We start from the raw sequence: 11263 nt of genomic DNA on the forward strand, positions 1-11263 counted from the left end.
AGACCATTCCCACATCCTGAGGCCCAGGGAGCACTATCAGCTCATGCAGGGAGCACTATCAGCTCATGCAGGGAACACTATCAGCTCATGCAGAGAGCATTCCCAGATCCTGAGGCCCAGGGAGTATTATCAGCTCATACAGAGACTATTCCCAGATCTTGAGGCCCAGGGATCACTATCAGCCTCATTCGGGGAGCATTCCCAGATCATATCAGTCTTCCCCTTCATGCTTCACTCTCTTTTGACTCCTATTGGATGCCTGGTGTGCTACAAGGACCTCTGTGGCTCTCTGGAGCAGGATTATGTTTCTACAATAGGATGCTCCATTGTTCCAGTCAGATCTGTGTTCTTCTTAGAAGCCTAGTTTCTTAGCTCTCCAGGTCACCGAGCCCTTGTATATGATTTTATTATTTGCTTGAGAAAGGGTCTCTCTCTATAGTCCCAGATGTCCTGGATCTCACTATGTAGACTGAGAATCTCATAGAGACCCTTCTGCCTCGACCTCCTAAGTTCTGGGATTAAAGACGTGTGCTACCATGACAAGCCTCGTCATAGTGGAGGTCAAAGGACAATTTGTGGGGATTGGTTCTCTCTTTCTACCATGGGAATCTTGGTGATCAAACTCAGTCATCTAAGCTTGGCAGAAAGGACCTATATCCATGCAGCCAATCTCATTGGCTTGATTTTCTTTCTTTTTTTGTGTGATACTAAGGATTTGAACTCCAGGCCTTATGTATGGTAGATGAAAACTAACAATTGGGCTATATTCTTACTGGTTTCCTAGCTGAACATTATATGTGTGTGTGTGTATATATATATATATATATATATATATATATATATATATATACTCATATTCATACATACATATATGTGAATATATACAATGTTCAGCTAGGAAACCACTAAGAATACATAAGAATATATATATATATATATATATTAGTATATATATATATTAGTATATATATGTACACATATATATATATACTAGTAGTATATTACTATATGAGTATAGCATATATATTATACACACACATACACACACATATATAAGCCATTATATTGCTTCAGAGGACTCTGTTACCCCAGTGGGATACCTTAGTTTCCTAACAGGACTCATTGCTATCCCCAGTGGGCTTTTCTACCCAGCAAGTGTTCCCTGGCTCCCATAGGAGACTTCATTATTCATGCAGGCATCTGGGCTTCTCCAGAGCTGGCAGCACAGCTAAGCTGCCTTGCCTTTGGGGGACTGTGTGGCTGCTCCTGAGGGAGAAGGATAGGACCCAATTGCCTTTGCTGCACACATCCACCTCTTCTGTAAGCCTTCATCTAGCCACTTGAGTGAGCTTCCTAAGTGTGGCTGTGGCAGGGCCACAAGATGCATGTCTTCTCTTAGACCCCTTGAACTTCTGCAGGCTTCTCTCAACATGGGAAGGGGTGTAACTGAGGATGTTGGTGTCTGAGCCCCATCATTTCCATAGAGGACTACCCATTCATTTGTCTATGCTAGAATATCCTCCTCAGAGGAGGAAATGGGGCCTTAAGTCAAGGGAAAGGAGAGGCTGAGGCTGGGCGGGCTCTAGGGGAGGGTGAGGATGTCATCATGGGAGTCACTGGGACGCTGAGTACCTTCCCATGGTGATGGGTCTGTGTGGCATGGAAGGGGATGGGCAGGGGACAGGCAGGTGATACTAGCTGGCTGGGCAAGAATGGGGTTGGGTGGGGTGGCTGCCACGCAACAGCAGGGCAGGGAGACCTGAGTCATCTGCTGGGCCCTCGAAGGAGTGAGGCTCCCGCCCTGGGGACTGTGCTAAACTGGGGATCTGGATTGCACAACTCCAGGGGGCACCACCATTCCCAGAGTGCAACAGGAGGAGCTGGGGCATAGGGGAGTAAGATGAGAACAGCAAAATGAGGGCCCTGAGAAAAATGGTGGGGCTGTACTGATGGTACACACCAGCCTGGGGCAGTCAGTCAGGAGGCTGGAGAGAGATTGGGTGGAGTTTCATCTTCATCTCCATCCATCCATCTATCCATCCATCCATCCATCCATCCATCCATCCATTCATCCATTCATCCATCCAGTAGTTTATTTCCTGGACATCTGGGCATGTTTCCGTATTCTTCAAAGTTTTGGTGCCTTCATCTGTGAAATGAATGTGCAACAGAACCCACTTCGTAGTGATGATCAGAGGATGCAGTGATATAACATAAAAGCAAGTGCAGAAGGGCCTGTGTGACGGCTGGGACTAGGTGGGGGATGAGGACCAGAAGCAGCCTGGCCCTCATCACACATCACAACTTATTTTCTCCTTGTAAAATGGACAAAACAGAAAACAGTTTCTAGTTGAAATTGTTAGGACCAGAGGCACTTTGAAATTTAGATTTTTTTTTTTAGAAGCTACACATACGTGTATGTTCATGTGTGTGTATGTACATATATGTATTATATACATAGAGACACATGTTTTTCTTTTGAAGTGTTTGTTTGCTTGTTTTTGTCTTATGTGTATGAATGCTTTTCTTCCACGTAATGTTTATGTATGCCTGGTGCCCAAATAGACCAGAAGAGGGTATCTGATAAGTGCTGGGAACCAAACTTGGGTCCTCTGCAAGAACAGCAAGTGAGTTTAACTAGCGAGCCACCTCTTTGGCCCTAGATGCACACAATTTTTTTTTAAAATCAATGTATTTGTATCTACAGGTTGGATATTTCTTATCTGAAATGGTTGGGTCAAAAGTATTTTGGATTTTTAAAATATTTGCATATATTTGCTATCTCAGAGGTGAGACTTAAGCTTAAACATCAATAATCTTTATGTTTTATTTATGCCTTTTACCCTTAGGCTGAAGGTATTTACACAACACTTTAGTGTACCTGCATCTTTTTACTGTGACAGGAGGACGTGGTGCGGAATTTTCCACTTGCAGCCTTTATTGCCATACAAGAAGTTTTAGATTTTGAAGTATTTTGGGGTTTTAGACTAGAAATCTCTCTCTCTCTCTCTCTCTCTCTCTCTCTCTCTCTCACACACACACACACACACACACACACACACACACACACACACACACTATGTGAAACTTCTATCACCAGGATATTACTAATCACACACACTACTATTTGTAATTAAAACTATAGCATGCCAGGTGAGTTCAAGCCAGACTGTGTATAGCCAGGCATAGTGGCATATCCTGCGATCCCAGCACTCACTGAGGCCAGAAGATCATGAGTTCAAGGTCAGCCTAGAATACATACGGAAATCCTGTCATAAGCACATCCTATATGCAGCTTCAGGTAAATGTAAAACCCAGACAATGAGGTTGGCGTAAAACAAACTTGATTTCTACAGATTTTCCTATTTTGCATTTGTGGAGAAGGGTGGATCACCTCTCTCATTAGCTTGTTCTTGTGTACCTGAAATTGTTAATGTAAATACAGTGTGTTAGAAAGTGACCTCTCCAGAACTATTGGCTACCATTAGTGGGTCTCGAAGAGGGAGTTCATGGAAAACTTGAAGGGTCTAGCTGGAGTGTGGGGGATTTTATCAGGGAGATGTAGCCTCCCTCTCCTGAAGGGGGCCTTCTCTATCCTTAGCTACCCCTTCCCATGAGCTGGTCCGGGGATGGAAGTGAACTGAAGCCAGCAGGGGTGGGCAGGGGAGAAGGACAGACCTTGAACCTCTCCCCCTCCCCCCCCCATTGTCTCACGACAGGAAAGATAACAGCAGACGACACACTCCCTATCCTTTTGGAACACAGACAAGAAGAGATCAGAGCCAAGAAGGACTTCTACCAGTGAGCGGGAGGGTGGAAGGGTCTGGAGTCCTGAGGGGGGCCATGGGAAGTCCAGGGGTTGTGAGTCGCTCTGGACCGCTGTGCTCTGTCTGGAGCGGTGCCTGTGTGTCAGGGCCACGAACTTGGTTTCTCTTTGCAGCTGGAGGGTCTTTGTTCCCGGCCTTCCCAACTATGTGGATATCCCCAGTTACCATCCTCCTCCTCGACGGTGCCGCAATCCCAACCGGCCTGAGTAAGGACCAGAAGCTGGCCTACCCCTCTACCGCTCCCCCCGCCCCTCCGCCGCCCCTTTCACAAGGCCCGTACCTGCCTCTCGCTGCCCACTGGACAGTGGGTGCCAGGTTCGAGCCCTGTTCTTTTCCCACAGGTGGGATGGTTATATTCCAGGATTCCCAATTCTCATCAACATTAAGGCTACCAGGTTCTTAAACTCAAATCTTCGTTTCTCCTTCGTCAAGACAGCCTCCTTCTTCTACCGCCTAGGGCCCATGTGAGTGCACACGGGTGAGGTACCTGCAGAGATGCCCTCCCTACCCACACCTTCAGAATGGCTCCAGGTCAAAAAGGCTGGGGAAGCTGGAAAAACAGAGTAGAAAACCCAAAACTAGACTCGCACAGACCTAGAGACAAAAAGACCCCGAGACACAGGGTTTAGAACCCCCAGGATTCAGAGACCCCAGGGAGTAGGTGGCCCTGTCACTTTTCCTGGGTACCTAGTCTCCTTTTGACCGGTTACTCCTTACATCCCACTTCCTAGGGCGCTGGCCTTCAAACTGCGTGGCCTGGTGGATCGCAAACGCTCCTGGAAGAGACTAAAGGACATTAAGAATATTTTCCCTGCCACCAAGACTGTCGTCTCTGGTATGGGGTAGCTCCTCCCAATAAAACACAAAGCAGCCAGGTGGTCCCTGGGGGCGGGGCAAGAGGCTGCCTCCTCTCATAGGATCAGTGGGCTCAAGTGGGAGCAACTGAAGGGCCATTTGAGAACGGTGGGTGAGTCCTTCTGAGGCTGTTTGAAAGCCATCATCCTGTGCCCCTCTGGACATTCAACACAAAGCTAGGGGGCTTCATGTTTCCCCCAGAGTCATTTTGATGACCACTGTTTTCTTTCTGATGTTTCTCCATCCCTGGGAGAGTGCTGCTGGATTTCATTGTGACATTCTGCTCTTTCCTCCCAGAGTATGTGGCTGAGCACTGGACGGAGGACAGCTTCTTTGGGTACCAGTACCTCAATGGTATTAACCCAGGCCTGATCCGAAGATGTACACAGATCCCAGACAAATTCCCAGTCACAGATGAAATGGTGGCCCCATTCCTGGGTGAAGGAACATGCCTGCAAGCAGAGCTGGAGGTGAGGCCCTGTCTGGCTTGCCCCAGGCATCTCGCTGGCTTCTTCTCAGGCATCTCTATTGCCTCTCCATCAACAAGGTCCATTTGAGTCTCAATCAAGATCACATCTCTCACTTCTATAACCCCTTCCGAGCCTTGGGGTCAGCCACCTCCTCTGCACCTGAGGCCTGGTGTGTAGGTACCCTATCTTAGTAACTACCTGCTTGCCCATTGTGATTCCCCTCCAGAGGGGGAATATTTACCTGGCAGACTACCGCATCCTGGATGGCATCCCCACCGTGGAGCTCAATGGTCAGCAGCAGCATCACTGTGCCCCGATGTGCTTGCTGCACTTTGGTCCTGATGGCAACATGATGCCCATTGCCATTCAGGTACCAAGGGAAGGTGTGGGTGGAGCTACTTTGTGTGGGTGTGGCCAGTGCTGATCCTGTGTGCCTAAATATCCCTCTGTAGGTTTACAATTGTGTAAGCCTTGTACTTGCGCATATACGGGCAAGTGTATGTCCATATCAGTGTGTATGTGTGTGTAACATCCTGTGTGCAACCTTGTCTGAGAATGTGCCCATGTGTATGCATATCCTGATCCATGTGTGGCCACGTGGAGCCTGGAATGAGCATCCATCTTTTTACATGTGCATACATACTTTGTGCCTAAATATGAATGTGGGGCCCTGCGGTACACTCATCTGTGCTCCCACAGTGTGCATGCTGTGACTATGTGCACAGAGGTGACCAGATGTCTGTGGGCCAGGAGGTTGGAGACTGTCTTGTTGACGTCATTCATCCAGTCTCCTGCAGAACAACCTCTGTGCAGCACTGAGGGATTCAGACTCAGTAGCTCCCTAGTAGTCTGACCTGACAGGACAAACTGAGGAGTTTCTTCCTCATGGATTGTCACAAGGATCATTTATAAACTAGAAATAGTTCTTCTCTGGAGGTGTTAGCCAAGCCCTGATTGTCTGGCTCATAAGTGGAACATGAAGGCTAGATTTCAATGATAGCTTCCCCTCTCTCCCAAGTTCAGGAGCTGGGCACCCTTGACCTTGTACAGTGCCTGACCTGGTGGCTTTGGAGGTTGTGGTAGGCGGGATTATCAGAAGAGGGAGTTTCTGAGCAAGCCCCCTCACCCTCCCCTGCTGCTGTTGCTACTTCCCTCACCCTCCTTTTCACCTTCTCTTCCTCTTCTTTTTCCTTTCCTCCTTCTCCCCATCTGTTCTTCTTTCCTCCCCCTCTTCCTCCTCCTTCAGCTAGGAGCTTACAATCTCGTCCCTGCTAGCCTAGAACTAACTCACTGTGTAGACCAGGCTGGCTTGGTCCCTATGGAGATCCATCTTCTTCTGTCTCCAGAGTGCTGGGACTCAGGGCGTGCAGGGCCATGCTGGCCAGAGTTGCTCTTCCTCTTCTTCCACCTCCCTCCTCTTCTTCCTTCTCCTTTCTCACCTTCTTCCTCCTCTTCCTTCCTCAGTTTTTGAGACAGGGGTTCTCTGTGTTACCCCGGCTGTCCAGGAACTTGTTCTGTAGACCAGGCTGGCCTCAAACTCAGACACCTGCCTTCTTAAAGTGGGAGCTGCTGGGTAGAGACAGGTCCAGGAATATGCTTAGGGCACAGGGTATAAGAGCAAATGTGGGGAGAGAAGGACCCTGAGATGCTCAACGACAGAAGGGCTGGAGTACAGAACTCTTTTGTCTCCTTCAGCGGAGGTTTCTGTGAGGTTTCTTCTCTCACCAACCCTCCTGCTTTCCCCACCTCTAGCTCAGTCAGACTCCTGGGCCTGATTGTCCCATCTTCCTGCCGAATGATTCTGAGTGGGACTGGCTGTTGGCTAAAACGTGGGTGCGCTACGCGGAGTTCTACAGCCACGAGGCCGTGGCACATTTGCTGGAGAGCCACCTCATCGGGGAAGCTTTCTGCTTGGCCCTCCTGAGGAACCTGCCCATGTGCCACCCCCTGTATAAGGTAAAGGTTCGCGGGGAAGAAGGCCTTGAAAACGTCTGCTCTGTGGCCAGAGAAGGGGTTCAGTGAGCCCTGGGAGGCATCCAGGGATCTCCAGAGACTTCCCAAAGTAAGGGGGTCTGATGAGCAGGAATAAGTCCTCGGGAGCAAGCTCAGCTCTCTCCTCATTGTCCTCCTTGCCTTCCTGCCCAGCTCCTCATCCCTCACACTCGCTACAACGTCCAGATCAATAGCATTGGGCGGGCCCTCCTTCTCAACAAGGGAGGTCTCTCTGCCAGGGTAAGACTCCCCTGACTCCAACAGGACACTTGTTTCCCTCTGGTCTTTGCCATTAGTCTTTAGTAGTCTCTGCAGAACTGTCACTTGCTTAAGATTCTGGGAGTGGGGGGCTGGAGAGATGGCTCAGCAGTTAAGAGCATTGGCTACCGAATTCAATTCCCAGCAACCATGTGGGGGCTTCACAACCACCCTGTAAATGGGATCTGATGCCCTCTTCTGGTGTGTCTGAAGAGAACAACAATATATACATTAAGTAAATCTTTTTTAAAAAGATTCTGAGATTCTGGGAGTGGGGCAGGGGGTAGTGTTTGATGCTACCTGGGGTACAGAGTCAGGGTTTGGAACGTAAGGGTCCCTGGACCTCGGGCAGGCTGGGTTTGGGGTAAATCCTGGAGGAACTGAAGTAATGCCCATTTAGGGAGCAGGCTCAGATGGATGCTTACATAGTTCTTTCTCCTTCAAGGCCATGTCCCTGGGCCTAGAGGGCTTCGCACAGGTGATGGTTCGGGGTCTGTCTGAGCTCACCTACAAAAGCCTCTGCATCCCCAACGACTTTGTGGAGCGCGGGGTCCAGGATCTGCCTGGGTATTATTTCCGTGACGACAGCCTGGCGGTGTGGTACGCGATGGAAAGGTAAGGTGGGGAGAGCAACTGGTGGTACTCAGGTGGACAGACACCTGGAGTGTTGAAGGGCTATGGGGACTTCTAGGGATTTGGGCTTGAGTGTTACCTGGGGCTGGGGGTTGTTCATACATTTTCTTCCTGGGCCTGAGGGACCCCATTACCCTTGCTTTGACCTCTAGCCCATCTCTGCTCGACAGGCCCCCAGGCCCCTCCTGGGCTCTCAGTTCCCTTAGGGTCTCCCTTGGCTCTTTCTGGAAATTGCTTTGAGTGGTTTCTGACCTTGTCCATAACCGTCTCTACCCGCTCCACAGGCCTTGCTACTACAGGCCTGGGGTGGCTCTGAGGCCAGCCAAAGCTAGCGTGACCTGGGTGGGGTCTGTGGGAGAAACTCTAACTGTGGCTCCACCTCCTGTGCAGGTACGTGACAGAGATCATCACTTATTATTACCCAAATGACGCAGCCGTGGAGGGCGACCCAGAACTGCAATGCTGGGTACAGGAGATATTCAAGGAGTGTCTCCTGGGGCGTGAGAGCTCAGGTATGGGTGTGGGAGCTCGGACAGGCCTGGGGCTCAAGGCACTTTTCTAGGCATGTCCCCCATGGCTTCCCTGACTTGCGCTTATCTCCCTGTGGCTGAAGAAGGCCCAAACACTGTCCTAGGATCTTCACAGAGCCTTGTCTTGGGCCAGAGCAGCGGCTGGGGGTGGGGGGTGGGGGTGGGGGATAGAGCACTGGTATCTTGTCTGAGCTCAGGTGCTATAGATTGTCTCTGCTGAGACCCAGAGGGGCCCCAGTTCTTCTTCCTAGGAACAAGCCCTTGTGGACTTGGGAAATGAATGGGTTGTGACATTCAATGAGAAAGAATAACATGCAGTAGTAAAGGAGCCAGGGTGGGGGAGGGGGTTGGGGATGAGGATGGGGGNGGGAGGAGGGGAGGGGAGGGGGGTGGCAGGCTCCAGGAGAGCAGTGAGAAGCATCATGAGGTCATAACACTCAGGCACACACTCAGTCAGTGTTTAGCGAGCAGCTATGATGTGTGCTGCCGGCTCCCGAGGGTGCAGGGGGAACGAGGAGACAGGTCCTGGTGCCGTCCTTCAGGATATTCATGGGCTAGGCCAAAGGTTTGATATGGCAGAACCAGAGGACCCTGCCTTAGGGGACCCTGAGGCAGGGATGATGGATCTGGAGGAGGAGGAGGAGGCAGCTCATCCAGCTTGCAGTAGTGGATGTGTGGCAGGCGTGGGGATGCATGGTCTGGGTGACACTGGGCTTCTTGGGTGACATTTAGTAAGAGCTGTGTTTGGTGAGGTCAGCATGTGTCCTTTCCTGATGGAGGCTAGGCTTCTGGGTGTGAGCTGCATGTGGAAAATCCCAAGGAGGTGGGAACCTGTCCTCCTGCAGAGAGCTGAGGCAGGAGGGCAGCAGACTCCCCGGGGCACATACCAAGCCACACACCCTGGTTAAAGAGTTTGGAACTTTCCTGAGAATAAGAGAGGGCGGACACTGGGAGTTCTGCAAAAGGATTAGACTTATGGGTCAGAATACGAGACCACGCAGATGCAGACGGACAGGGCAGTTTAGGATGATGTTCTGGTATCCAGGAAGGAGGTGACAGGGACTTAAGGAGGATAAGGGCCATGCAGATGCAGAGAAGTCCAGAGTGGGCTAAAGGCTGGAAATGACCGAATTCAGTCCTGGCCTAGCTTAGAAGATTTTATGGAGGGCAGAGCTCTTTGAAGGAGGGAGTCCCATCAGCCAACTGGACGATTGACAAGCTAGGGTGAGCACCCTCTGCTGGGTACCAGGCCTAGTCCAGGACTAACACTGAATGGTCTGTTTCACAATCCTTCAGGCTTCCCCACCTGCTTGCGAACTATACCTGAGCTGATCGAATATGTCACGATGGTCATGTACACCTGCTCGGCCAGGCATGCGGCTGTCAACACAGGCCAGGTACCTGTGCCCGCCAGCCTCCGCCCCAGTCCTCCCAAACAGCGATGGAACCTCAAACTAATCCATTATCCCTGGTCCAGCACCCCTACCCCCGCCTCCCCCTCACTCCACTTCCCTGCTTGTCTCAACTGAGTCCCTCTTCAACCTCAGTGTCCATGGTAACCCTGGTCCAGTCTCATTGTCTCGCCCACCTGCAGGCCCATCAGGGACACCAGTACCACCGATCCAAACCAGGGCCTTCCGGACAGGGATCCAACTCAACCACCAGAGAGGGATGCCCAGGTTTGGTTGATGGGAATTGGGTGTTTTCTCACCCAGAAAACCTCTTCTGCTCCACTCTAGCTGGAGTACACCTCTTGGATGCCCAACTTCCCATCATCCATGAGGAACCCACCGATGCAGGCCAAGGGGCTAACTACTCTGCAAACATACATGGACACTCTTCCGGATGTGAAGACCACATGCATTGTGCTCTTGGTGCTCTGGACTCTCTGTCGGGAGCCTGATGACAGGGTACAGGGGTGGGGGGGGCTCTTGAACATTGGAGAGGCAGGTGGCAAGGCTGGCTGAGGGGTGTCGGGGACAGGGAGCCAGCAGGAAGTGGGAGGCAGCAGAAAGGATTGGGTGGATGGCTTGGCTTTGTCCCAGCATCTGGTTCTCTGTTCTGCAGCGGCCGCTTGGCCACTTCCCAGACATCCATTTTGTGGAGGAGGCTCCTCGGAGGAGTATTGAGGCTTTTCGTCAGAACCTCAACCAGATTTCTCACAACATCCGACAGCGCAATAAGTGCCTCACCCTCCCGTACTACTACCTGGACCCAGTGCTGATTGAGAACAGTATTTCCATCTAGTCCGCCCTTTGCCCTCCCTCCGTACACTGCCTCCTATTTTCCAATAAAATCACTGTAAACATTGTCCCGGTCTGAGAACGTGGGGATTTACTGGGCAGCAGGTTGTGGTCTGGGGGTGATCACATACACGGCCATGTTCTCTGCCATCCGGGTAGGCACAGGGCAGCACCAGGTTCCGTTTCCAGGTTCCAATCCTAGATAGCCCTAGAGATTCAGGCCAGGCTACTCCTACTTAGTGAAGGGCTTGTCTGGGTAGGTATCCAGGCACTGCTAAGGGTGAAGAGGGAGGAAAAACACAGGGATTTAGACCCTACCTTTTAACTCACAATTCTGGTCCTTGTAAAGTGCCCTCCTACAGAGACTTAGTCCACCCAATCCCTACCTAGGGAAGTGAGATCCAGGGTGAATCCAATTTTAGACATAAACCAAGCGTCACTCCTTTTTTTTTAAA

The 11263-nt window shown here is 50.7% G+C and overlaps 1 protein-coding gene across 1 annotated transcript in view; it reads left to right on the top strand.

The window, feature by feature from the left end:
- Alox12b (arachidonate 12-lipoxygenase, 12R type) overlaps nucleotides 1–10876 on the top strand; it is a 13042-nt gene extending 2166 nt beyond the window's left edge. Inside the window, exons 3-15 of the mRNA XM_021177596.1 lie at nucleotides 3720–3801; nucleotides 3941–4033; nucleotides 4169–4291; nucleotides 4559–4662; nucleotides 4980–5152; nucleotides 5379–5522; nucleotides 6905–7108; nucleotides 7298–7384; nucleotides 7848–8017; nucleotides 8426–8547; nucleotides 9862–9962; nucleotides 10305–10475; nucleotides 10633–10876. Of these exons, the coding sequence (XP_021033255.1) occupies nucleotides 3720–3801; nucleotides 3941–4033; nucleotides 4169–4291; nucleotides 4559–4662; nucleotides 4980–5152; nucleotides 5379–5522; nucleotides 6905–7108; nucleotides 7298–7384; nucleotides 7848–8017; nucleotides 8426–8547; nucleotides 9862–9962; nucleotides 10305–10475; nucleotides 10633–10812 (1754 nt within the window). The 3' untranslated portion in view covers nucleotides 10813–10876. The remainder of the gene's footprint in view (nucleotides 1–3719; nucleotides 3802–3940; nucleotides 4034–4168; nucleotides 4292–4558; nucleotides 4663–4979; nucleotides 5153–5378; nucleotides 5523–6904; nucleotides 7109–7297; nucleotides 7385–7847; nucleotides 8018–8425; nucleotides 8548–9861; nucleotides 9963–10304; nucleotides 10476–10632) is intronic.
- Nucleotides 10877–11263: the final 387 nt, after the last annotated feature.

Source organism: Mus caroli, chromosome 11 (assembly GCF_900094665.2).
Source record: "Mus caroli chromosome 11, CAROLI_EIJ_v1.1, whole genome shotgun sequence".
NCBI classification, from domain to species: domain Eukaryota; kingdom Metazoa; phylum Chordata; class Mammalia; order Rodentia; family Muridae; genus Mus; species Mus caroli.